Source organism: Artibeus jamaicensis, unplaced genomic scaffold (assembly GCF_021234435.1).
Source record: "Artibeus jamaicensis isolate MK-2021 breed Jamaican fruit bat unplaced genomic scaffold, CSHL_Jam_final contig_497, whole genome shotgun sequence".
Lineage (NCBI taxonomy): Eukaryota > Metazoa > Chordata > Mammalia > Chiroptera > Phyllostomidae > Artibeus > Artibeus jamaicensis.
Genome location: NW_026521863.1, coordinates 6,186,697 through 6,214,669, shown reverse-complemented (window position 1 = coordinate 6,214,669; position 27,973 = coordinate 6,186,697). Strand labels below are relative to the sequence as shown.

The window sequence follows — 27,973 nt, the reverse complement described above, 5'->3', positions numbered from 1 at the left end:
ACAGGAGGGGAAAGGTGAAGGGAAGCCTCATTTGAAGGTTTTTCCAGAAAGGATATTTAAACAAATCATGAAACTCGGAGAACCATTTGATTGATGGTCTAATTTTAAAACTATTTCAAGTACATATGTTTTCATACTTCGTGTTCTTAAAAGTGTTTTTCAGGTAATGATTATTTTAAAAACATTATTGACTTAAATCCCACAAAACTCATGTGCTGAACCTGTGTGCATTATATCCATTTCATAGGCAGAATAAAAAGTGTTACATAACTTGCCTGAAAAACCCTAGTAACTCAGTCCTACACTGGCTCTCCCCAGGCTTTACTTTGAAAGCACAGCTGTAATAGCCACAGAGATTTTAGGGAGTGGAGTTTCAGTCCATCACTTGTAAGCTGATGAACAGCGGTTTCAACCACGGCGTATCTGCCACAGCTCAGAGAGAACAGAAAAAAAAGTGAAAACACCTGCCTCTTCTCCCTGCATCACTCCGTTCCCTGCGTCTGCTTAACAACACAAGTAACGTGGCTGCGTCACTCGTGAGGTTGCTGCGTTACTAAATAATCGGATGTTGATGGAGTGTACTGATGACCCCAGTTTACCTCCAGATTCTGTACTCTGATTTAGCTCTGACTGTCCCATTCTACATACATCTGTTATCTTCAAAGTGCTAAATGTAAGATTAACATGACCCAGCAATCCATGCCTAGTATGTACCCAAGAGAATGGAAAACATACATCCATACCAAGACAGGCACGTGAATGTTCAGAGCAGCAAAATAGATGAAAAACTGGGGAGAACCTACGTGTCCATCACCCGATGCCTGCATGGCCTGACGACGTGGTGTTACTTGGATGTGAAAAGGACGGAAGCAGCGACGCACGCCGCAGGGCGGACGGAGCCCAACCATGCTGCGCTGAGAGGAGGAAGCCGGGCACAGAAAGGCACGTCCCGCGTGATCCCCTTACACCAGAAACTGGCAAGTCCGCAGACACGGGGTAGACTGGGGTTTGCCAGGGCTCACGAAGACGTGGTAACGAGTGACTTCTGATGGTTACAGGGTTACTTGGGGGATGACGAAAAGTTCTGAAATTAGATCGTGGTGATTATTGCACAACTCTGTACATATACTAAAAAAATCAATGAACTCTAAAGTGTGAATTTATGGTACGGGAACTATAGCTCAATAATGCTGTTATTTCAAAAAAAAAGTTATCAACTCAATGTCCTGTTCTCACATGCTGGAAGTCAAATGAGCAAGAAAGAAAGGTATATTTTATTTAGCCTACAGAAAATCTGAGAATCTTGATACTAAGTATTACTAATATATGTAATGGTTTAGAGTAGTTTCATTTCACACTGGTAAGTAACAGATTAGCTACTTTATCTGGGAAAAATTCTAAGTATAGGTAGTTAAAGTCTGGAAAGACTATAAGCTGGACTTTTTAAAAAAATTTGTTCTAAAAAAATTGTTCTCAGCAATAAGAAAATAAAAACTGAGGAGGAGCTGACCCACAGATGCCAGCAGGTCTAAGGAAGCCGAGACACATCAGACAAAGGTCTGCGTTCACATGCTTGTGACGTTACAGCACAGGGACACCCAGAACGAAAACACAGTCTTATGTCCTAGCTCATTCTCCTCTCCATTCTGGGTTTCTCCAAATGGCACTGTTCTGGAAGCTGACGAGCACTCTCCCTGCAGGAAGCCATCAGTGCTCGTGTGGCGTAAGTCAGAGGCAGTCACAGGCGACAACAGCCATCCTCTATCCACAGCAGCTTGCTCACCAGGGGACAGCACTGCGGAACAACCTGGCACACACAGACTTCCCTGAAATCCAGACAGTCCAGTCCGGCCCTCGGTTCTCCAGCCCTGCGTCTGAGCTTTGCAGAGTGTCTGCTTGCCCACCATGTACTCCAGACCGCCACACAGGTGCCAGGGTGACTAGTGTGCACGGTCGCTTAGAGAAAGAACGAGAAGACCAAGTTTCCTGCACTGTGTTCACGTGAAAAATGGAGGGCAGTGGTCAGTTTTCAAGGTCTTTGGCTAAAGTTTCACGGATGAACTGTAAGGTACGCTGGTACAAAAAAGCATCCTTTCTCTGTGGCTTACAAATGTTCAGATGGTTGACATCCACAGGGATCAGCTCTCCCAAGCCTAAATCTGAAGAGAACAGAGACGTCAGTAACACCTAAGGAGAGACTCCTCCCCATCAGTGTCCACAGAGGCCGGGCTGGCGGTTCTAAACGTTGATCTGGCCGTGATGTGGGACTGTTAACGAAACCTGAAGGTTCACATTTGATTAATCATGCCAGAATGGGTTCTTAGCAGGCATGACTGTCACTTATGCTTTTCATAACTTCTTCATATGCCGCCCGGCCTACTTCCTAATCCAACTGTGAGCAGAGCCCGAGCCGGGCCATCTCCAGACCTGGCTGTACTTGCAGGTCGCCACTGAATCATCCCACACTTCTTCTAACTACCCCTTTCCCTGGAGTTTGCATTATAAACTTGATAGTGAGCTCCCCGTCCTGATAAAAACCTGGGAACGTCTCATGGGAGATCCGTTCCATCTACCACGGTGCTCAAGATGCTCCGTGAGCCTCCCAGAGCCGCCTGGACCGGAGACCCAGAGGTACTCGCGAGGCCGGCAGGAGGCAGGCATCCCGGGGACACGGAAGGAGGCGCAGGCGGAGGTACGGAGAGGGCACGTCACCACAGCAGCTGCTCCACGGTATCCCCAGTGCTCACTCTGCTAACTCTGCTTTGGCTCTAAGCTTCCAAAGTCCCTTTTTTTTTCTGCTGCTTTTTAGACACTGCAGCTGTCCCTTGACCTCTTCAAATTTTTCAACTACCAAAGGGTAGCATGGCGTATTACTTGGAGGTAAACCGTCTTTAGGTTTCACTAAACTATGCGGTCTTTTTCATTTTATTTACATACCATGTAATGAAGTTAGGACAAAACTTGTTATGTGTACCAAAGAACCACCTGGCAAGTGCTCCACTTCCACACTGTCCCTGGCTGCAGGGAGCGCTGAGAGCTCCCCGGACAGCCCCCAGCCCAGCCTCGGTGGGGATCAGAAAAGGGTCTAACGTGCAAGCTGAGTTGTTCCAGGGAGTAACAGGTGGGACTCACCTACCGTGCACAGGGCAACAGAGGAGGCTGTACAGAGAGTGAAGACGTGGGCCCTGCTCCCACAGAGCCTGTGATACAGTCAGTACAGGACGCTGCGGTGGCAGGTGCTGTTCGCTCCCCCAACCGCAGGGCCCTGGAGAGACTGTGCCAACGCCTGCGTCCCTTCCACTGATCTGTGTTGAGGTCTCTGCACACACTCCCAACCCAGCTGATAGAGGGCTTTGCATTCTTACCTTAATGCAACAGAGCTCACGGATGATGGCTAATTTAGAGTTAGCCAGTTAACCTTTGCCATCAGATCAATTAAATGAGGGGAAGAGGTAATACCAAGGTAATATGTTTGCAGAGAAAATTTAACCTATGGCTGGAAAGAACAATAGAACTAGAATCTACATCTTCCTAAAACTGAGAAACTAACTACAGACATAGTTGCATATAATCACATGCTAGGCACCACCAACCACGGCCGGCAGCAGAGGGAGTACCTGCCGACTCCACGGGCACCACCTGGAGTTTGATCATGCTGCCAATGGAGGTTGGCAGAGTTTCGACGAAATTCAGCACCTGGAAGTTCTTGTCTTTGGCAAACTTCAGAAAGTCGTCCTGTAGTGCTTTAAGTGCAGGAGAATCTGTAAAATGATGGAGAACAAGACGGACAAGTTCTGTTTATCCAATTCGTAACAAAATATATTAACCTTCTAAATTTAGAGAGAAAATTAGGATCTAATTTGAGAAGGCGGCTCATGCAATTTATCTCCTTCCTAAGAAGCCCTTAAGATGAGAGTGGAAGGCTCACTCCCACGCAGAGGCCAGGTCAGGGGGAGGGGCTTCCCACATCACTGGCTGGCAGGAAGCAGTCCGCAGGCAGTCTGGTGTGTGGACCTCGGGTCCCCCAGTGTGCTGGCCGGCACGCACACCCACCTTAAAACACAGCCTCCCTCACCACAGCCTGTCCACGAGCACAGAGTGCCCACCCCTTTCTGTCCCTCGGCCTCAGCTAGGACAGGGCCACCAAAAAGCACCACACAGGGAGGGAAGGCGGCAAGCTGCAAGAGACAGACCCAAGGGGCAAACAGAAAACTAACCTGGGCGGTGAAGAGACACAGAAGAACTTTAAAAAAAACACCAATTTGTATCTTTAGAATGATTTCAAAAGACATTAGATCAAAGAATAAGAAAGAGTTTATGGGAAAAAATTCAACTGAAAAAATTAAGATTCAACAAAAGGTTTTCAACAGAATATAGTCAAGTAACTCCATAAAGGCCAGAGAAAATATGAATAAAATTACTTCTGGCTCAAGCCAAGGGCTCCAAATTCTGATCACCAGGTATGCCAGAAAAAAAGAAATGCATATAATTAAAACAAATAATAGTTACTATGGCAAAAATCTTCAAAGCTTATGCAGTCGATGATTTTCCAAACTTGTGGAGAAAAGCTATTAATTGGTCATTTGAAATTATACTTACAGCAAAACATGTAACTTTTTAAATTTTAAGTATTTAATGTAGCATTGAAATTGTTCCATTCGAACAAATAATGGCTGAAGACAAAAAGCGAAGATATCAAAGAAAACCCGAACCCAAACGGGAAATCTCCGGGCGGATCGGCATTACCCTTGCTGAGCTCTTTGACTTCCAGAGAGGGGAAGAGGAGGTAGCGGACGTTCACGGAGTACTCCGCCAGGTGGGACCCGTGGTGAGGGACGCTGTAGAAGATGATCCCTCGGGTGTTGTTCACCACAGGACTCATTTCTGGCTTCTGGGAGGCTTCCAGCAGCATCTTTTTGACAAGAAGACCTAGCCACAGAGAAGGAAGAAAAACAACGCATAAGCTTCCCTCCATTATTCTTAAACCCCCCAAAAGGCAAAACAGAAACACGGAACAAGAGCTGCCGTCTTTAAAAGTTTAAGCAACAGTTCTCTGTAGTCCAGTAGTCGGGGCCTTAGAATATCGGCACTGGGGAGCTCTCCGGGTGCCTTAGATGGGAATCTCCCCACAGACAGGCAGCGTTCTATCTGCAAGGCAGGGCACCTGTCACAGGCTGCACTATCCCACAGAAGGTGCACCCAGACCGCTAGTGGGGTGTCCACCAGAGATGCGAAAATGCAGCCAGCCACCAATCTCCACGCCCTGGCCCCCGCCCACAGCAGCGTACTGACGGCCCCTCCCTTAGGATGGTACTAACAATCCAAAGACACAGTCCCATAAAGCCCATCCTCCGTGCAAAACAAAGCTTTCGTGGGAAAGTGCACCCAGCAGGGAACCTCCGTCTCCCACCAGGCCTGGAGCCAGTGGTGAAACAGAGGTCACACAGATGGTGACCTGCCTCTCTGAGGACACCACAGGTGACACCTGCTTTCCTCTCAGCAGGATGCCAGGCCTCAGTCAGCAGTCCTGAGCGTTTCACAAACTAGGCAGCAGCCGCAGAAGTGGGCCGGGGAGAGGGCTGGGAGGAGCAGGCGTCCCTTAGCCAGCAGGCGCTGGAAGCCACGGAGCAGACAGCAGCAGGGCCCAGGGAAGCGGGCATGCAGGGGCCGGGGCTGTGGGCACTGGAGCACCGCTGGGCTCTGTGACGGCTGGGGTGCCGGGAAGAAGGGGAGCCCTGGGACCAGCCAGGAGTCGTCACAGGCAGGGCTTGTAGAAGCCAGGGGCTGCGTCTGATGTTTGTTCGTTATGACCACATGAAAGCATTAAGTTGTCCAACTCACATCCCTTTTCTATAGTTGGTTACTAGTTGTCCGTCCCCTCCCAGAAACAGAAATAGCATGGAAGGAGAGTAGGAATTAAAAAACTCCTAGCCATAGCCAGGAAGATTGGTCTAGGGGAACAAGGGTCACTCTAGGTGAGACGGGTGCAGGGAGTTAGGTTAGCCTGAATGGCTGGCGACCCCCAGCAAGGCGCACTTTGCAGAAACGAGATGGACTCACCTCCCATGCTGTGTGACACCCAAATCATCGGCCTGTCCCCAACGCCAGCCGCTCTGAGCTTCCTAAGAAGTTCCGTGCTCCTGAATGCAATGGACTTTCTGAGCAAAATGAAAACAGGCGTGACAGGAGGCTACGGACGTCCCGCAAATTTTGCCGTCCAATTTTTAAAGCAAGAACTTGTGTTTACTGGACTCAGGGGTACCACTCTCTCTCTCTCTGCTCGATTCCTGCAGCTGCTCACTGAGTCGCCCAAGTGGGAACATCTCAGCTCCGAACAAGCAGTTTGTTTACTAAACAAGCACCGTTGGAGCGTCTGCCCGAGTCTGGCAGTTTTCACAGGTCAAAGGCAAACCTCACACCACCTGCCCGCACCACTTGGGACGTGTGTCCTTTTCTCATTACGTGGCCGGACACCAAGGCTTTGCCTCTTTTGTGATTCACCAACATGAAGGCAACTCTCACTGCTGCTGAATCATTGCTTGTATCAATATTTATGCTGAAAACACAACATTGGTTTGCTACTTAGAAACACCAGAACACTGTTACAATCAGAGAATTCTAAGTAAGCAATTTTCAAAAAGAAAACTTCAAAACTATCTGGTCTAGAACTTTCAAGCTATTTACCTGTAGAATCCTTTCTTCAAAATAAGGCTTGTCACAGTTCCTGGGGGTGGCACAGGGGAGGAGCCCTGGGGTCTGGTCTGCTGGCCCCACCCCCTTCCTCCAGCCCCTGGGTGGGCTGTTCAGAGCCCCCACCGAGTCAGGCCGGCTCCCTCAACTTGCAGACCAAGTTCCCAGGCAAGTAAGTGACTTGTCTGGGACCTCTAGAAGTGGCTATCGTCTGGGTCCTGGGCCCGGAAGTCCAGTGTCCCTCCTGCACATGCAATGGCACACGTGACATGCACATGACCTAAGGAGCCTGTATGACTCAGCATCGTTTTCTTTGCTCCCTTTAGCCAGTGTGACCGCACACAAAGCAGAAAGGGCCACGTTTACTTCAGGAGTAAAGGAGACTTCGTCAGGGGGTCCGAGGTCCCCACTATCGGAATAGTTCTAAGTGAGCCCCACTAGGTGCCCACCATCAATGCTCGACCTAAGTTAATGAAATACATTAACTTATTTGTAGAAGGAAGAGAAGGAGGTTAGAGAATCCGGTCTGTGACGCCCACGTCCCCTCCTCCCCGGAGGGTCGGCGTGTGGCCCGGGCCCTTGCCCTTTCCAAGCTGCCCCCGTGTTACCTTTCCACGGGGCACCGGGCTCTCCAGTCGCTAAGGCTGGTGTCGTACTCCACAGATATGATTCGGAGGGCAGGACAGTCTCCTGCCAACCACGACTGTGCGGAATAAAAGGTACAAAGGGACGTGTGAACTTCCACTGCCCAGTAACTTCCTGGTCGTTGAAATTCTAACTCAAGGACTCCTGCGGTGTTGGTGACGAAAGACCACTCTGGAGAAACAACTCCAGCATCTTGCCTTTCCACGTCTCTGGTCACCAGGTGGTGTCAACACTGACCGCACAAGGCCAATGCAGGTGTCAAGAGAACATCCTCAGTTTGACCCTCAACAGCCGAAAGCAAGGCCTGTTACTGAGTCCAGATCAGATCGGCTTTCTGAAAGCATTTATGGAGAACTGTGACCCCAAGACAGTGCTGCCTGACAGTTAGGGATTCGACCCGAGAACCCAGGGATTCAAGTCCAAGGCCCTGTCCCTGTTCTCTGTGTCTGTGCCGACCCCGCGCTTTGGTGTCGTCAGAGAGCGCAAATGGCTCTTGCTGCCTATGAGCCTCTGTGAAGGTGGGTGAGCCGCAGCAGGACAGAGCCCTGGACGCTGTGTCCACGTACCTGGCCCAGGGGTTTCCACTGAGCGCTGGATAAATCCCATTCGGTGAATTCACCTCAGGGTCAGGGCTCTTCGGAAGAAACAATGTCCAAGAAACCCAAAGTGGAATTGCTTCTTCAAGGTCTATTTTTTAAATTATTAAAATCATAGAACTAGCCAACTATCATGAATGACATCTATTAATTATGTTTTTAATGGAGGTAAATAGTGACTGGCCCACCCCGTGTCTGTCTTGCTGGAATGCTCTGAGTCATGGGCCGCACCCAGGAGGAGGGAGAATCGGGCCCCGGGGCCCACGAGCATCAGCGGGGCCTTACCTTGGGCCAGCACGTGGTGTGCCTGCGCTCATCCTCCGAAACCTTTTCCGTGAGCACCTCGTCACTGTCCTGCTGGCGCCACGTTTTGAATGCTGCTCCCATAAGGCCGTGAATAAAAAGGACATCTGCTTTAATGGGCTGACTACCAGGGAAAGAGTTTTAAAAAGAAGCAGAATAAACATATTATTGTTTTGGCAAGAATCTACATAGCACTCTCTGTGGATGGTGCTTAGCAGGTTTATAGGACATAAAATTAGGGAAAATTAGGGCAAGCTCTGGGAGCGGAGGTTTGCTGCAGGGATTTTGGCAGAGACACATACGGAGCGGGCTCACTGCTCTGTAAAAACAGAGGCGGGTCCAGCCGGGCGGACCAGCCAGAACCAACTGCCCTGACTTTACTGATCGGTGAGGTGACAGATGTCAGATGACCCTCCAAAGAATTCCATGAAAATGTCCCACGAATCAGTAAAAGTATTTTTTTAAAGACTATGCAAGTGTCACTTCAAAGTCAGTGAGCACAAAAGAGATTTAAAAAAATGTATCAAGGATGATGTTTATCAGAAAGAGTAAATGACATTTTCAAGTAAGAGTCTTCAAATCTGACACTTGCATCTGATTGCAGGGCACACACAATTATGCAAATACTATAATATTTTATTTACAGACTGGAATTAAGCAGGCAATTAATTTTCCATATTAAAGCAGTGTTTGCTGTTTTTTGAGGTAATGAAGTGCCTGACAGAAATCCAAGACATATACAACTTTTTCGTTGTGGTCCTTTCTGCAGTCATGCTCTCAGCAGTGACACAGCTGGAAACAGTGACCGGAAGTCATCCTGAGGAGGAGCAGGAGTCAGATTCACCACAACCTACTCCTTCCAGGGCGTGCGTTCAAAGCCGGCCCACGCTCTCCCCGGTCCCTGGAGTCTAGGCCTGGGCTGGTTCAGCTGCTTGCATGTGTAAGTCATAATGTCCTACCTCCTTCCCATCCAGATTGACCTCTACAGTCCGAATCAGACATTAAACCTACTCGGAAAATGCTGTGAAACAAAGAGATACGCACATGAACTTTAAGTGCAACATGTTGTAAAAGGTGAACGGAACCTTCCTGAACGTAAGTCCTGATACAAAATAACCCGATGCCTTAGCTACGTCCATATTTTCGTGCCAGCCTTCCGTTCTTCCCAGGGGATTATGGGTAAACTGTTTCAGTAAATGAGCTGTGTGACTTATCTGTAAGGAATCTAACTTCTCTAAATTACTTAGAAGTTAAAATGTTAAGCCTGCCAGGCATCCAGCCCCACAGGGACGGGGGCTCTTCCCACCTGGTGCGACACTGGGGGTGGAGCACGTACACGCCATCCTGGTATTTCTCCCGCACCGCGTCTCGGTCCAGATTTGCCAGGGTCCTGGCGGCATGCGAGGCCACCATGATGTGCGGAGACTTCACTGCGTCTGCCAGGATGGAGACCCAGCCTGGGGAGAGAACACACCTCCTCAGTCCTGGCTCGAGCCCGTCACAGCTGCCTGCGGGGTCTCAGGCTGAAGGCGATGGCTGACAGGTGGACCTCAGTGTCAGCCTACACGGAGAAGCTCCACTGCTCCACCTGCATTCTTCCCGAAGGTCCTCCGGGCCCTGCCACAGCGCCATGGTGGTCCCCGCCAGTCCCACTCAGGGGTCTCAAAGCAGGTAGGAGGGGTTCAAAAGGGATTTTATTTAGAAAATCTAACAAAAGTTGCAAATACTACAGATGAGGTCATAAACGATAAGAAAAATCGTCTTTTGCTTTTAGCAAGAATTACGAAACTCACTCCAGTTATTTCATCCTGACTAGCATTCATATCCGCAGCCTTTAACGCATGTGGGAATTAATGTTTAATAATGAGCTTAATAGATTAAAAAATCCTGTAAAACCTGGGACTTAAGGAGGGAAAAAACTTTTAAAGAGAGACAAAGCAGTACAATTTCATTTATTTTGTACGTTTTGGTTTTTACAACGATGTCCTCCTACTTTATGCAAGTAAGTATGTATGAAAGTGTGGGGTGCGTACACACCCCCCCAGAGGCCTGGAAAGAGGCACCCAGTAGTGTCAGAAGGGAACTGGGATTGGACAGGGCCCTGCAACAAGGTGGGTTTAAAGTCATCTGTGTCCTCTGAAGTATGTATAATTATATAAATGATGCACCTGATGCTTTATTTATATAATTTGAAATAAAACACAATATGGGCCTTGAGATCAGAGACCGGGGCTCAAACTTCCATCTCCCGCCTACTTGCTGTGGAACCTCAGTCAGGTCACTTGGCCCCTCCGAGCTGGAAGGAGATTCTGAAAGAGCATCTACATGGAACGAGCCTCCGAGCAAGCCCAGCAGGCACCCAGAGGGCAGCGGCCCCACGCACAGTGCCCGCTCGTCGGGGCCATGGGTGGGACTCGCTGCGCTGGCGGAAGGCCAGTGTTTAACAGCCTCAAAGAAGTTTCAGACCCAGTAACTCTTCCACATTAATGTTCACAGCTGTACTATCAGCAAATCCCTCTTCAAAATGGGCTGGAGAGTGCTTTATAATAAGAAGAATGTTTTAAAATTCTACCTGTAGAGATATACAAATATGTTGTTGGTATGGGCAGAAACATTACTTGATTTTTAATGGAGTCATGAGACTCTGAGAGACAAGAGAAAGTGTGGCACAGGCCATCTCTGTGACAAAGTACTTCACAATGTCTGAGGGGTTTCTTCACCTCTTACAAACCATCAGATGTCCCTTGGAAAAGTGGTGTCTTCCTTTAATATTCAGTGTTTTTAAATTATGTAACCACTTAATACATTGCTAACTGTGAAAACAAAAACACACAGCACTCAACAATGGAAGTCCCAGGGGAGCACTCCCATCATTCCCCACTCCACTTACAGCAAAATATAACTGAAGTGAGAGAAAAGGTTAAAAGCAATGTGTAAGTTTCCACCGGACGTATCTACAGCCTGGCCAGGTAGCTCTGTTGGTGCGTCATCCCAATACGCCGCAATCATGGGTTCGGTCCGGTCAGCGCACGGACAGGAACCAACCAATGAAGGCACAAATGAATGCCACAGCAAATCAATGTTTCTCTCTCTCCCTCTTTCCCCCCCACTAAAATCAATAAATTAAAAAAATGTTTAATCTACAAAAATAGGAACAAATAAAACCTATAGAAAACGGGGCCAAACACATGGTGACAGAAACGCACTGACCCTGGGTGCTGGGCCCAGAACACAAGACAGACCACGCATTACAGAGATGCGCGCTTGAAGGCAAATGACCCTGTTAACCAATGTCACCCACTAAACTTAATTTAAAAAAACACAGTAAGTGGTCCTTTATAAAGTTTGCTGATCCCTCTTCTGCTGATCAAAAGACACTCTTAAATGCAAATTCATAATTTACATAAATGTGAATTTATATAAATTCATATGTAAAAATAAGAACAAATGGATATGCAGCTGACTCTTGAACAATAAGGGGATTGGGGGCACTGACCCTTGCCTGCCCCACGCAATAGAAAATCTGTGTGTAACTGTAGGCTCCTCAAAAACTGCAGCTGTCCCTCAGTATCCGCAAGGGACTTGGTTCCAGGCCCCCCTGCAGATGCTGACGTCCACGGATGCGCAAGTCCCCTGTATCAAATGGGGCAGATCAATGCACACAGTCAGCTCTCTCTGCATCCGTGGACCCCCAACGGTGGATCTCAAACAGTACAGGTATTTACTGAAAAACACCGGCGTGTAAGTGGACACTTCAAACCTGTGCTGTGAAAGGGTCAACTGCACATGTGCAGGTATGCATGTGATGCATGTATGTATGTTTGTAATACAGCACCTACCTTTTTGAATAAAGACACCCCAGGAGCAGTAAGTACACATACTCACCCAGATCTTGGTCTCTGATAACCATTTGTATCAAAGATATAAACATTTAGGTGGTCATCAGCCAAAACCACTCTCCTGTGACTGTCCACACACGGATTATCTTAGGTGTGGATTATCCATACATCTAAAGCAATTCCTGGCTAAAAAGACATGCTCTAAGCAAAGTCTTCAGTGTGTTGAAAAATTAATGTATCATGATGGATGGAGGCAGGAACACAAAAGACTGGACCCAAGATTCTCAGCATATGCAGTTGTTACCTGAGCGAACTATAGCCGGATGAAGATGTTCATTCAAAGCCATGTTGCCGATGATGCGCATGATGTTCCTCTGCACGTTGGGGTAGTCCTCGTGGAGGCGGTACAGCCTCTGAAGCAGTTGCAAGCCTCCATATGCTTCGATTTTATCACAGTGTGTGGGTATCTGGCATAGCAAATCAGTGAAAGCTCACTTAATGTTGTATAAATTCACTCACCAGGTGAGACGGCATGCTGACGGGCAGCCGGGTGGCGGAGTCCCTGAGAGCCCAACCACCCAGCCTCACCTCTCAGCTCACCCAACACACAAACTCCTACCTACGTGGGAAGCACTTCAAAATCACTGAGAAAAATGAGTCATCCCCAGGACGCCTGGAATGTTTATTCTTAGTTATTCTGTTTGGCGTTGGGTTGGATCTAACTTGACAGTGTCATTATTACAGAACTGTTTCCATTTCTAGTGACACTCTGGTTGGCTCAGAGTGGTCTCTACCCTTGAGAAGCCTGCACTCTGATAACAGGACCCCCGTCCAAGTGGCGGCTCCCACAGGGATAAGCAACATTTACCCCATGCAAACTCCCAGTTACTGGGGCTGGCCTAAACTTAGGGGTCAGAAAACTTTTTAAAAGAGAAAGATTAAGAAAAAATAGAAGAAGGGATATAAATTTTTAGTGGCTAAAAGAGGTAAAAGAAAGCCAAAGGAGATGTGTACACTAAGGTAAGGTGACAAAATTGACCAAGTCACTATGTCTGCCAAGGTCACGGCCATGGCCTTGCCTCTTCCCATCACTAGTTTTACTCACTGTCCCATCAGTAGTGACACCATGTCACTCACATTGTGCAACAATTACCATTCTCTACGTTTTCATTAAATGTCATCCCATTTTATATGCATTTAAAAGTATGCCTCTTAGACATCAAGTGCGGTGTGTCACAACTTGAGAGGCTTTCGGAATTCCGTGCACTGTACTTTGCACTGAAGATGCATGTACTGCTTCAGAAACTAGACGTAAATCACAAAAACTTGAGCTAGTTGTCCTACATCCCTGCTGCAGTCCAGTACTAACTCTGCTTTGTCCTTGGCTCCTACTTCCACAGGGGGGACCTCATGTGACCAGAAAGCACCATGCTTCTGAGCTGACGCCAGTGGTTACCAAAGTTAAACGGGAGAGTTTGGAATGTCTAGGAGGATGTTTGTCACCACGTGGGAACCCCCTGCAGCAGCCTCACTGGGGACGTCTGGTACGAATGCCCGCTCCTGGGACCCCCCCCCGCCCCTCCCCCCCCCCCGTACCATCAGACTGCTACAGGTGAGCGGGAAGTGTGTGTTTCCTGAGTGATTAGCACACTTCCTGAGTGATTTCTATGCACTTTGTGTTTGAACACCACAAAGTCTGTTACTTTTTCTCTTTTTTTTACATCAAACTGTGATCACAATAGAAAAGTTGCCGTAATACCAAGAAATCTGAAAATCATTGATATATGCTATGGTTAAAATTTGGTCATTCAAATATTTTTCTACCTTGACACATCTTTGACAGATGTTTTCATGGAAATTAACCACCTGATAACATGATAACATTACTTGTAATAGTGATCTGAGAAAGGTAGAAGACAGTATAACTCAAAGATAAATGCTGTATTTAGACAATGCTCTGATTTCTTCGTGTGCAATTAATGTTACATCCATTTTTAGAAAAGCTTCGTGAGATGAAATTCATGTATCAGTGCTAAATCATTTCTTATCAATTTCAACAATCGAATGGGGAGAAAAGCGGAAATTGAAAAACAACACAAAGCTTCTTTTATACTAAATGAGGATGACTTCCCTTGAATAAACATGCATATGCCTAATTTTATGGTAAAAGTAAAAGAAAGGGTAGGTTACCTCAGAATGTCTTACTAAAGCTTCTAAACAGAACATTTCCACTGTCGCTGAAGGAACTTCTCCAAAGCTCTCCGCATAAGGAAGTCCATTTCCTCCAAAACACCATAAGCCACCCTGAAAGTGAGATAATTAAAACTTTTGCTTAAAAAATATGACTAAGCCCTGGCTGGTGTGGATCAGTGGATTGAGTGCCGGCCTGCAAACCAAGAGGTTGCAGGTTCGACTCCCAGTCAGAGCACAGGCCTGGGTTGCGGGCCAGGTCCCCAGTAGGGGGCATGTGAGAGGCAACTAATCAATGTTCTTTTGCACATCAATGTTTCTCTCCCTCTCTATCTCCCTCCCTTCCCCTTTCTCTAAAACTAAATAAAATCTTTTTGTAAATGCCTAGTATTTTTTGTTGGACAAAAAAAATCTTTGCACTATACACAATATTATAAAGAACCAATACATAGGACTCTAAATATTATGGGAACTTTAATTATGCAAACTGTGGCTTACTAGGATAGAAAACATGGAATTATCCCTAGAAGAGAACAATCTCTTGAGTCTTTCTCAATTCTTTCCCCTTTGTACCTGAAAGTACAAAGTACAAATACACAATTCCTTGTATGTACGAAAAGCCAGGGTTAATCTAGCCAAGTCTACTTAAAGTCTATTAATCAAGATGATAAAAAAGGAAAAAGCATTATCGAAAAAAAATGAAGGCAGTGATGACAAAGGTCATGCAGTTTTTAATCCTTCCCAAACTGAAATTCAAGTCCATATGGAAGAAAAGAAGAAAAAGGAAAATTGTATGAAACAGAATAGTGAAGAATAGTCCTAATAGATATTAAACACATGTAAGAATAAAGTGGGGAAAGAAAATTTCAACTCTTACCACAAATTAAGAGCTAATGTCACTAATATGCTATGATCTCCTACAAATCAGTGAGAAAAATACCAACAATGCCATGGAAAATGAGCAACCATCACAAAAGGAAGTTCTTAGGAAAAGAAATACAATGCCTCTAAAATACATAAAATGATGCCCAACACCGCTCATAATGAGGGGCGTGCATGGCAAAACCGCACTGAGAAAGGACATGTGTTCACCTGTCTCCCAGTGATCCCAAGCACCTGGCCCTGGGCAGGCACACACCTGGGAGCTGGTGACTCATTCCTGTGGCACCGGCACAGTGCCTTGGAAAGTGTGGGCTCTCGGAAATATTTACGGGGTGAACAGGGGAGCTGACCTTCTGCGCCGCCAGGCTCTGACTGCTTTCGCTCAGAGCCAAAGACGTAAAATACTGGATACACTCATCCAGATCTGTTTGGGGTAAAGAAGCCAGCAACCATCTGAGTTCCTCCTCGATGGAAGAATCCTGAAATAAAAGGAAGATAAATTCTTCACAATGAAGCTCAACAACTGAATGCAACAAAAAGTACTAAAAGAATCTAAGCCCAAAAAGCAAACAACAAACAAAAAAACTGCAGAGATGAATTAGTGCTTTTTAGTCTCAAAAAAAGTCACCAACCCAGATAAACAGAGGATTAATTTTGAATTCTGTATTTTCATGTCTGCTACCTCGATCTGAAAGACTTATTGCAAAGTATAACTCAACATTTTTACCTCATAGGCTACTTCACATCTTGATTCAAAATGAAAGTTACTATCTGATTTTCCCTAATAACTTATATCTAGTCTATCAGTTTTTCTATTTTTCAAAAACTGACAGCAACTTTTCAGAGCTTCATTTTCCAGTCTAGGAAAGAAGCACGCTCAAATGTCTGTATTACTGATTAAAAACTGGTGTCTCTATGTATTAACACGTTAGTAACTACGTAGCGGTTCTCCAGCCCTGTCTTGTACCTCAGGAGACATTTAGGAGCACCTGGAAACATTCTGGTTGTCACAGTTTGGGATTGCTGCTGGAATCTACGGAAAGGAGGCCAGGGATGCTGTTCAACACTCTACAATGCACAGGACAGCCTCCAACAAAAATATTATTTGGCCCAAACTGTCAATAGTGTTGAAGTTGAGAAAAATCTCATCTAAACATTGTCTTAGATCAAGGGACCAATTCATGCATGCTGATATGCTATGAAGTTACCCTCTGGGGTAGGAGACCCCTAGTACCGAAAACGGAAAATGATACAAGAGAAACAGCATTCCTAAGGAATCAAGAACTCTGTGTGTGTGAAAACTACAATCTCAGGTTGACTGGTTTACCTGCTTGTAAAAAGTAGCCAACAACTGCTCAAAAACTGCTTTTTGAGTGTTTATCCTGCACCCAAAGACTATGTATCAACCCTTTTCTCACTCACTGGATTATTTTATTGACTTACTTCTTTTAAAGATGGTAAAGGAGGCGGAGGGAGAAAGAAGCGAAGGTCGCTCTCTCTGCTTCGTGCCAGCCCGATGAGTGTTCTCAGGTCGCAGGCCTGGGCGACCGTCCGATACTGGTAATCTGTAGTGAGAGTCTGCTGTCAGCGGCCAGCGGCCTTGGAGCTGTGCCGGGCATTATGCAGACAGCCTACTCGAAAGCAACCTAATTTCCAGATTACACGTTTATGCTCCCCAATTATTTTTCCAAACTACAACATCAATAAGTGGCATACGCGGCATCTCCACATCTGCTCTCACAATTGTCCTCACCACACATCTGATGTCTCGGTACATCGGGGTCTAACTAACATTTCTGAAAAGAGGAACCTCAAATGGGAACATTGATAGGTCAAAACCAATTAACTGCTCTTTAAAAATGATTCTAGCGTTCAAAGTCTCGATCGCTACCCCAAACCCTGCAATTGCATCTTGGTCCACACTCCCTGGCAGCAGGAACAGGCCTTCGTTCCCTCCTGCCCACAGACAGGCTGAGGTTCCGGACGGTGGGGCTTTGCTTTAGCCTCCCAGGTTGGCCACTCCACTCCTTACACACTGCTCCAGAGTGAGTGTGTCCCCCAGTCCACATGCATGTTGAAACCTAACCCCCAATGTGCTGGTATTTGGAAGAACAACCTTTGGGGGTGATTAGGTCATGATGAGACCGGAAGAGACCCCAGAGGGCTGCCGTGTCCCTTCCAGCAGTGAGGAAACAAAGAAAAGATGGCCGGCTATGAACCAGGAGGCAGGTCCCACCAGGCACCAGCTCTGCTGACCCCTGAACTAGGACTTCTGGCCTCTGGAACTGTAAGAAAGACATTTCTGTGGTTTATAAGCCCCCCCAGTCTAGGATACTTTATAAAGTGCAATTACAGCCACCAATCAACTAGTTAACTTACGTGGAGGCAAAGATCTTATTCTGAGACTTAACTTGCTTTGAGAACATTGTTATTTTCTGTTACTCATTTTTATGACACGAAACTACTCACAAAATGCACATTAGTCTCTGTACTAGAATTAGAGCAGATCTGAGCTCTGGGCTCATGTATTTTTACTGCAAAACTTGTGAGTTTTAAACATAATTAAGTATTTTGAATGCCCCTTAAAATGACATACACACACAAATTAGATACACTTGACTAATTATTAGTATCAGAGCCAATTGTCAAGTGAAAGCAAATATAATTGTGTGGCAGCAAACAAAATATATTTTATTACCTAAGAACCAAAAAAAAAAAGGAAACACAACATCAGGCCATAACTATCACAGTCAAGAGTTTCTGGGATCGAAGAGAACCCTGTTCTTGTACAAAGTCACACAAATAAATCAGCCTTGGTCTGGAGGTGGTTCTGATCAAGCGTGTCTGGTTAGCAGGCCAGGGGGCTTTCACTGGAGTTTCCTTTTCAATTTCTGGAAATATTTTCAATATACGCTTAAATTGCCTGAATTATTTCCCTTCCTTGAAACCTCATTCCCTTCTTGTTCCTGTGAGAAACGGAGAGCTGGCCGCTGAAGTGCCATGCGTTCAGGGTCATTACCATGCCAGTGGTGGGCCTGCGACATTTCCTGCACGGCCTGCCATCGGGCTGACGGGTCGTCCGACTTACTCCTGCGCAGGAGCAGCCACGAGGCACACTCGTGGTCCTCTACGTCAACTGTACTGAAAGTGTCTTCGCAGAGAGAAACAAAAAGGCAGCATGAGCAATGTGAACAGTTAGAAACATTTTTATCCTCCCATTGCTTCAATGTGGTCATTTATAAATATTTGAAATCTAAAATAGGAGAGTTAAATCTATTTCCAGGTATTGATATTAACTAATACATTTATTCTCAGTTCTGTCGTATTATTTAACTTTATTTTTCTTGTTGACACTATTGTTTTTGTCCCCATCTCCCCCTGTCCACCTCCACCCACGCCCTGCCCCCCTTCCCTCTGGCCATCACCGCACTTTGGCACTTTGTCTGAGTCCCGCATCTGTGTTCCTTGGCTACTGCCCCACCTTCTCTCACCCGGTGCCCCTCCCTGCTCCCTCTGACAGCTGTCGGTCTGCTCCCCGGGTCCCCGCCTCTGTTTCTGTTTTGTCAGTTTATTCTGCTCATGAGGTTCCACCATTGGGTGAGAGCGCAGTCGTCTTTCTCTGCCTGGCTAGTTTCACTGAGTATAATAGTCTCCAGGTCCCTGCTGTCGCAAAGCATAGAATTTCCTTCTCTTCACGGCCACGGGTGTGACTCCACTGTGTGAATACACCAGAGCCTTTGGTCCACTCATCTGCTCGTGGGCAGTGGGGCTGTTAACAGATCTTGGCTACTGCACATACTGCAGTGAACACGGGTGCATATGTTCTTTCAAATCGATGTTTCGGGGCTCTTAGGGTATATGCCCAGAAGTGGGATCGCTGGTCATTAAGGCAGTTCCATTTCTAGTTTTTTGAGATTCCATATTGTTTTCCACAGTGGCTGTACCAATCTGCATTCCCACCAACAGTGCACGAGGGTTCCCTTTTCTCCACACCCTCACCAGCACTTGTTGATGTATTGATGGTAGCCATTCTCGCAGGTGTCAGGTGGTATCTCACTGTGGTTTTAATTTGCATTTCTCTGATGGCTAGTGATGTTGAGCATTTTCTCATGTGTCTGTTGGCCATCTGCATGTCCCCTTGGCCAAGTGTCTGTTTGGGTCCTTTGCCCATTTTTTAAATTAGGACTTTGTCTTCCCAGTGTTGAGTTGTATAAGCTCTTTATACATTTAGGAAATTAACTCTGTCAGATGTATCATTGGCAAATGTGTTCTCCTATACAGTAGGTTCCCTTTTCATTCTGTTGATGGTTTCTTTTGCTGTGCAGCTTTTCCATTTGATGTAGTCCCATTTGTTTACGTTTTTCCTTTGTTTCCCTTGCCTTGGAGATATATCAGCAAAAATATTGCTGTGAGAGATGTCTGAGATTTTACTACCTGTGTTTTCTTCTAGGGTTTTTATCATTTTTATGGTTTCATTTATCCATTTTGGGTTTATTCTCATGTATGGTATGTCAAATTATTTTTTATATTTATTGTATGTATTATCTATGTGCTTTTGTCTGATAGACTATGTTGCTTTCACTACACTATGTGGTCTTTTTTTTTTCCTTTTTCCCTAAAAAACTTTTCACTGTAGAAAATATCAAACATATTGGAGAACTGAAAGAATAATACATTAATATTTATATGCCCACCACAGCTAGATTCAATAACTGTTATTTGCCATATTTGCATATTCTATATGCATGTCTATATTTTTTTTCTAAACTATGTGAAAGGAAGTTGCAGACATAGGGCTTTTACCCTTCCACAGTTCACACGGACTCTCCTAAATATAAGCCTGCATTCTCCGATGTATAATTACGGTAACTGCCCTGGCTGGTATGGCTCAGTGGGTTGAGTGCAGCCTGCAAACTGACAGATCGCAGGTTCAATTCCAAGTCAGGGCATGTGCCTGAGTTGTGGGTCAGTTCCCCAGTTGGGAACATGTGAGAGGCAACCTATAGGCACATCAATGTTTCTCTCCCTCCTTTCCTCTCTCTAAAAATAAAATATTTTTTAAAACATCACAATGCCATTGCAACCCCAGAGAACACTAACAAACACTCTCCAAAGTCATCTAAAATCCAGTCTAACTCCATATTCAAATTCCTCCAATTGTCCCCAAAATATATTTAGAGTTGTTTTTATAAAACCAGGATTAAGGTCTTTGTAGTCTCTTTTAATTCTAGAAAGGTTTTCCACTTTTTCACTTTCATGACTTCAACTTTTTAAGGAGATCCGGTCAGCTCTTTTATAGCTAGCTCCACACCCAAGGGTTGCTGGTTCTGAAATCCATATTTTTGATGCAATATTCTCATTATGAGAAAGCATGGAAGAGATTCAACGGATTTTAAATTCTGAAGAGGGTGTATTTAGCCTTAATATTTATTTACAAGTATCTAACAATAATATATCCTCAAAGATAGAAGAAGAAAACTGTCCAAGGAGTCAAGCCTTAAAATTAAATACAGTCCAAAAGAATAAAGTTACTCAGCTTTTCACTGCGATAATAAATGTCAGCATGGGAGATGGGAAAATGTCTCAGGTGCGCCATCAGATTTGACTTTCAGAATACTGATCGGTCTTCCAGGGAAACACTGGGTACTTACCAGCAAACGGACCCCGTAATATCTTGGCTGAGATGGCCAATACTTTTCTTACTGCTTTGTGAAGCTCTTTTCTTGCCTGGTAGGTGAGTCCTAAAGTGATTACAAAGTTAAATGACATTGAATATGTACTCATAATGCCAAGCTCCAATACTTCAAAGAGAAATATAAGTTAAAATCTATGATGTTTCAAAGAGAAAATATAAAATAGCATATTGTGTTTCTGTAGTCACTGTCAAAGCAGTTGGAACCATCATTAAGTCCCAAAACGAGACTGCTCTCCAAATCGGGGAAAGGTTGAAAATAAACACACCGATGCTAACAAAAACCCTCACGTACAACACAGTATTAGCTACTTTCAGGAAAACTTCCCCTAAAAATAGTCCCTTTCAAACTAAAATCTGGAGCTATCTAGCTGAGATCAAGCTTCACTCTACAGGTGAATTACGAACATAAAAACTGTAATCGAAAAAGCACACCATAAAAGCACGCTGAAATACAGGGAGGTGAGGTAAGAGGACACGAGCAGCGTGTCAATGGGGAGCAGTGCACCTGCCCCACGAGGAGATCGCAGAGATCGAGATGCACCAGCAGGCACAGTGACTGCAGCTGACGAGCAGCCACCCACAGCCGTGAGGTGACTCACCTCGACACCCACATCCTGATGGAAAGATACTCCTCTGCGCTGAACTTTCCTGTTCGCCCAGCCATTGTCTGATCGCTAACTGGGTTTCCACGAGACCTAACGATGGCGAAGAGGAATGTCCTGACTAGTAAAGCCAGGTTTTCTAGTCTTCATGGCAGATCTTTTCCCTCTGTAATTGTCTGTATTCATATTTATAAATCCATCCCATCAGTCTAGTGTCCATAATGAACAAATCCCTTAAACCAGAAGTATCTCTGAGTTAAGGGACAGAATCAGGTTTTTATGTCCGCCAGACTGAGGGCCAGTCCCTGAATGACAGTCCCCACTAAGGTGTGGAACTGCAAGTTCAGACTAAAGCAGCCGGCTTTCACTTCACTTAGTTACAAGAGAGCAGCAGACCTGAGTTACATGTGGAAGTCAGAAATTTGGTCTTCAGTGAACTCTTCAAGAACTTTGTTCTCACAGGGTTTTGTGATTCTTAGCACTCATGGGACGAATGTTATTAATACTGTGTTTTAAATACTCACTTTAAAATTAAATAACTAGCTCCCATTTTTCACAATGATAACTTTATCATCAACTTACCATAATTTTCTCTTTTATCTAAAGAAACTGTGGGCACATATATATATGACTTCATTTTCTCTCTTTCTACCACTTGAGAATCTAACGTCAAAGACTTCTTCAGGGCCAGAACTTCGTATGTAAGAAATAAAGAGCCTCTTAAAAAGAAACAAAAAATTCATCAAAAAATAGATGACATACATGTGACACATGAGTTACTCTTTTATTAAGCTTTAATTAACTTTTCTTTTTTGAGAAACATAATATATGTACAGTAATGTGCATATACCATGTATTACACACACATAAGAAAAAGTATGTTTAAAGCACACACACACTTCAGTTAAGAAATAATAATAGCTACATTACCATATCCAGCCAAAAAAAAACCAAACACAACTTTAACAGTAAGTACCCAGAAGCCCACACTGTGTCCCTTCCTGATCCTGACATACTCTCTCATCTCTACAGCTAATCATTATTATGACTTTTATTATAGTAATACTCTTGCTTTTCATTATATTGGGTTGGCCCAAAAGTTCGTTCTGCTTTTTCCCATATGTTGGCTCTAGTAGTGAGCGCTTAGTTGTCTTTAACTTTATTCGAAACAATTTTGTAAGACTGTACTGTGACAGCTGTACTATCAGCGTGCGTTTTTAAGAAACACCAAAATTGGTGCATTTTTGTATAGCCATTTGAATAATGAAGATATTAAGTAAATAAGAAAATCAACATTTTTGGCATATTATGCTTTATCATTTCAAGAAAGGTAAAAATGCAGCTGAACATAAAAAAAGATTTGTGCAGTGTGTGGAGAAGGTGCTGTGACTGATTGAATGTGTCAAAAGTGTAGGCCCTGGCTGGTGTAGCTCAGTGGATTGAGTGCAGGCCTGTGAACCAGAGTATCGTGGTTTGATTCCCAGTCAGGGCACAGGCCTGGGTTGTAGGCCAGTTCCCAGCAGGGGACACATGAGAGGCAACCATACATTGATATTTCTCTCCCTCTCTCCTTCCCTTCCCCTCTAAAGATAAATAAATAAAATCTTAAAAAAAAAAAAAAGAAAACCTTTAAAAAAAAAAGTGTAGACCAGTTGAAGTTGCTAGCGATCAAAACAAGACATTGAGAAGTCAACATTATATCAGACGGGAGATAGCTGTCATACTCAAACTATCCAAATCAAAAAGTTATTGGTGAAAATGAAAAGTGTGTTTTTTGTTTTATGGAAAAAACTAAACGGACTTTTTGGCCATCCCAACAGTTTACCATCTACACACGCATCCGTAAACAACATTTGTCTGCCCGCAAACCTCACAGGAAAGGAGTCGCACCGCACGTATCCTTCTGTTCAGCCCTCTGTCTGTGAGATTCATCCGTGCTGTTGCACGTATCTGAAGCTCAGGCGCTTCCACCTTCATACGGCTGTGATTCAAACTGTACGAATACACCGCAACTTCTGTGTCCGCTCTACCACAGACGGGTGTTGAGGGGATTTCTAGTCCGAGTCCATTACGGACAGCACTGCTACAACACGCCACACACATCTACAGTGCACACGTGTGTTTTGTCCCTCTAGGGCATGTAGCTAGAAGCAGAATTACAGACTTTCTGACAGCATAGATATGGTTCAACTTTACTAGATACGGCCAAACTGTTTAACAGTTTTTTCAAAAAGAGTAGTCAACCTGGACTCCCGTCACCAGCACAAGGAAGTTGCTCCTCTCCTAAGAGTTATACCTAAAGCCCATTTGAAACATTAACGCACCGTGTTTGTTTGTTGCATACCCCCAAATGCAGGTGCTGTTTCCCCGAATCGGACTGACCTGCACACTCCCTCAATCCAGACACGAAGGCTGCCCTCTGTCTGGATTCAGAGCTTAGTGGCATCAGCTGTGCTAACCCTTCTCCAGAGCGTCCTCCCCTGAGCAGACGCAGGTGAGGCAGAGAGGCCAGACACTGGCCAGGACCAGAGGAATAGAGAGAAGGCTCGAGAGAATCCGCTTCTCTCCTGGGGACCCACCTGAGCAGCCAAGGCGAGCAAACGTGTTCAGTACTTTTATCATGCTTTCCACAAGAGACAAACTTTCTTTAGTAAAAGTTGTGTGGTTAATTTCCACGCTATTCCTGAATATAACTGTGATACAGACAGAGAAACTTCTTTACAAAAAAAGAGTACTTTTGCCTGGAATAAGTCAAAGGGAAAAAAATCATCTAAATATGTTTTGCCTGACCTCACAATATCATGGAGAAATGTATGTATTTGGATAAAATGCCAAATATGTCTCCTTAATCATTTTAGCATCTCAGAGTTGACTTCATACAACAAAAACACCAGAGCAGTATCAGACGTGCATTAAACACACACAGGATCCGGCAGAGGGAACACCACTGAGTGTGGTCGGCAGGGTACGTGAATGTCTCCCACGAGGTGGAGAGCAGTTTGAACGTTTCACCCAAAACGTCACGTGGTGTGCTTGAGTGTGATGTTCTTATGCTACAGAAGTACCTGCTTATGGTTTTGTAATAGAAGATTTATATGTAGTAAAAAAGGGGCGTTATTTGTGCCGGAGCTGGTATATATCACACCCTCCTCCAAAAACAAGGAAAAAAATAGAATGAAAATGCAATTTTCGCAAAGTCACTCCATGCATTGAGCAAGTGCCTGTGAACGGCACGTGACGGGCGACATCATCCCTGCCGTTTTCCCAGTCAGCCTCAGTTTCCTCCCATGAGAGCTTCGTGGTGATTCATAAGATTCCCCCAAATTATTGTGACAATAGTGGGTTTTTACCTTTTCCACCCACTTTAGAATCTGAGAAAAGATGTGATTTCAGGCGTGTGGAAGCTACTTAGTGAGTCCCTGCTCTGTCCCTATCATTCACTTGGACCCAAGAGAACCCAAGACCTGGATAGTGAAGTAGCTGTAGCTGCTACTGAAGTGGCAGATTCGGTGATGAATCCACCCAATTCCAAAATCTATACCCTCCTCACTCCCCCACGCCACCTGTAAATCACTTCCACTGAAATTTCAATTAGCATATAATGAAGCCAATTTCACTGTTGACACTTACCCTAAAATAAGTGATCCAGTAAACTTTATTATATTTCCTTCAAAAAGAAAAAAAATAGGTCAATGTAATGAAGTTCATTTTAAAAACGTGACCAGAAATAGGCACATTCAGATAAGAAGTTATTGATATTTCTCCATTAAAATAAGCAGCTGCTATCAACACAAGGCTTACTATCCCCAGACAGAAACGAACAAACCAGTAAGCACTGAGTACAAACACAGAACCTATATTTCACATTCATTCTCCCCTCCCTCCCAGGTCCCACAGCCCTGCTGGGACTGCCAGACCCACAGAGCTGCCACCGAACACCACGTTCAGGGGGCCAACTTCCCTTCTGGCTCCTTTTAGTTCACAAATAAGTAAAGGCCCAGGGACATTTCTCCCCACCACACCAGATGTCATCTTTGTGTTTGGACTCAGGACTCACTTTGGTGGTGGCAAGACAACCCGCGTTGTCATGATTTATATGATTCCTTGGATTATGAAAGAATAATGGACTCAAACATACACTTGCAAGACATGGCCCGAGTGAGAAGATCTCAAGAAAATGGTAAAAACACCTGGTGCATAATAGGTGTTAAAAGTAAACATCTGACAACTGAAAGATGATCTAGGCCAAATAAGAATAAGAATTAGTGGTAAATAAAGATTTACTAAAAAAGACAGATCAGCACTGAATGCTAAGCACCCTCCCGTAAATCGAGTGCAGCTGCCTTCCTCACCACTGAATTCACAGAACCTAACATACATGCAGGGCACTGTGTTTTGCAGGGGCTTAATAAATAGCTGCTGAATGAGAATGTGTAACACTTAAGCTGACTTCACAAGGATTAGTATGAATCTGAGAGGAAACACAGGGGAGGGAGAGGACTCCCAAGAAAGAGGAGTGTGCACACCTCTGGGCCTACCAATGGGGGTGGGCCATAAGCCCAGAAAAGACATAAATAAATCGATCAGAAACTGTTGTTTAACCAGTACTCACTGATATCCTTCCAGTACGTGTTGCTTTTTGGAGGAGGATTTGAGGTTCCTATTCTTCTACAACAGATGACACAATAAGCAGCCAGGGACATTCTGTGTATTTAAGACAATGACAAGAAATTTAGTTTAGCATCTAGTTAAAAACTATCTTTTACTAATAACACGTCACAATCACAGTGGACTGCCCACAGAATTAGACTTTTCAAGACTAGGAAAAAATATTTTCATTAAAAAAGTCTTTCTTTCTTGATTTATTTCTAGTTAACTTTAGTTTTGACTACCATTATGAGTATGTTATTAAATTCCTAGTTATTGCTGGTGTAGAGAAGTTATATTTTTATTCAGAAATCTTTCTGAAGAGCATTTTTCTTTTTCTTTTCAGTTTACTGAGTAATCCTCTTTCCCACTGATTTGTGATCATTCCTTTACCTTATAAATTTGTGTATGTATACACACACACACGTTTTTGTTTTGTTTCTGGCTGGCTCTTCTGAGCCACTGATCTGTCTCTTTTTGTACTCCTATCACTGTGTTTTAAGTGCTCCAGTTTTAGATATTCTGACAGTATTAATCCTGTCTCAAACTTTTTTGTAGCTATCTATGTCAGTTTCCTCTTCCTGATAAATATTATAATCATTGTGTCAGGAGCGCTGGTTCCTCCCCAGAGCCACCAAAGTCATATAGTCTGCAGGACCTAAAGGCCATTTCTGACACCACCCGACCAAAGCGGCTCCTCCAATCACTGTATCACATCGCCACCTGAAACCTCCCTGTCAACTGATTTCAGTGTCTCTTTCCCCTCACTACAATCAGTCACTTGTTTACCATTGTAACCACAGTGTCTAGACTAGTGTCCAGCATATATTTGGTGCACAAAAATCTTTGTGGAACAAATGAATGGAGGTTTGAAATCTGGATGATTCAGAGAAACAGGAAGAAAAATAGGCTTTGAAGTGAGGGTGAAAGATGAGAAGTAGCTCAGTTTCAGAGGAGACATTCAGAGTAGCATGGGGCAGGCATCAAGCTGGCTTCTGGAGCGCAAGAGTGAGGGAGGTGCAAGGCGATGAAACTGCTGAGATGGTCAAGAGGAATGCTTGCAAGAAGGAAAGAATCCTTGGGAAGAACTGAGCAGATTAAAGAGAGCGCACACGCCCACAAAAATATGGAGACCAAGGGGAGGGAAAAGATTTGAGGTCTAGAAGAAAGGAAGTAAGTGGAAAAGCTGGGTTCCTAAATCATACAAACACAAAGTAAAAAGCAGCATGAGCTCAACCGAGAAGTGCAATTTACCTAAGGAACAGAAAGCAAGAACCTGATCTCCACTGGTAAAAACAGAGAGAGCGAGCTTGGTTAGAATGCAGACCAAAATTTGGGGAAGTTAATTAAGTCACCTGGGGTCTCCCACGTAAAATGCCTGTTACCCGGCTTAGAGAACTATCGGCATTTAATCTACCCAACCTCCAGGAGCAGAGCTACAATCTGAGGTCTGGAAGGTTCCAGTTTGAATGGACATTGTTTCGTCCTCCTGGTTAACATCATTCCATCACTACAGCACCCGCATTGATGGCACCCTCACGCGAGGAACCAGAGAGGAACGGTTAACCGGAATGGGTGGGCTGCCAAGGCTGCGAGAGGCCCTCATACCCGGCGGAGGGTCAGAGGGTCAGTCGAGGCCGCCCGTCCACGCGGGGGCGCCCCGGCCGCTCCCCAGCCAAGCCCCGTCGCCATTCGTCCATCTCCCCGCGTTGCCGGGTTTTGCTGACGTCGAGGCCCACCCCTGCGAGCCTGGGCTCGGCTTCCTACCTGTCGGCACTTGGACTTGGCCTGCCCGCAGCTGCTCACAGAGGGCCAGGTCACCAAGGCGACCACCTTTCTCTTCGGCGCCCTGCCCGCGCCCTCCACCCAGCGGCGGGCGGTACG

At 45.0% G+C, this 27,973-nt stretch overlaps 1 protein-coding gene across 2 annotated transcripts; it reads right to left on the bottom strand.

Moving 5' to 3' along the window:
• Window positions 1-1,865: 1,865 nt before the first annotated feature.
• SERAC1 (serine active site containing 1) lies at window positions 1,866-27,963 on the bottom strand. Of its 2 annotated transcripts, none has more exons than XM_037126147.2 (17): window positions 27,857-27,963; window positions 26,055-26,146; window positions 25,073-25,109; window positions 22,025-22,161; window positions 20,797-20,886; window positions 18,165-18,296; window positions 16,589-16,710; window positions 15,496-15,624; window positions 14,264-14,377; window positions 12,378-12,540; window positions 9,541-9,691; window positions 8,217-8,358; window positions 7,299-7,393; window positions 6,061-6,158; window positions 4,747-4,929; window positions 3,618-3,761; window positions 1,866-2,159 (listed from the first exon to the last, which is right to left on the bottom strand). In XM_037126147.2, exons 2-17 carry the CDS (start codon window positions 26,143-26,145, stop codon window positions 2,023-2,025), a joined length of 1,965 nt encoding a protein of 654 aa, XP_036982042.2. In that variant the 5' UTR covers window position 26,146; window positions 27,857-27,963; the 3' UTR covers window positions 1,866-2,022. The 2 variants fall into 2 exon arrangements, with proteins under 2 accessions (XP_036982042.2, XP_036982044.2); XM_037126149.2 differs by having other exon boundaries at window positions 9,571-9,691.
• Between the last annotated feature and the right edge of the window lie 10 nt (window positions 27,964-27,973).

What these genes read in the sequence shown, in the direction of transcription:
- SERAC1 (XM_037126147.2), bottom strand. Translation starts at nt 26,145, where the DNA reads ATGTCCCTGGCTGCTTATTGTGTCATCTGTTGTAGAAGAATAGGAACC. An exon ending in ATTACGGGGTCCGTTTGCTG is followed by an intron (nt 18,297 to 20,796) that starts GTAAGTACCCAG and finishes CTCTCTGCGAAG; the next exon opens with ACACTTTCAGTACAGTTGAC. An exon ending in GGTGTCACACAGCATGGGAG is followed by an intron (nt 4,930 to 6,060) that starts GTGAGTCCATCT and finishes CTCTGTGGCTAG; the next exon opens with GTCTTCTTGTCAAAAAGATG.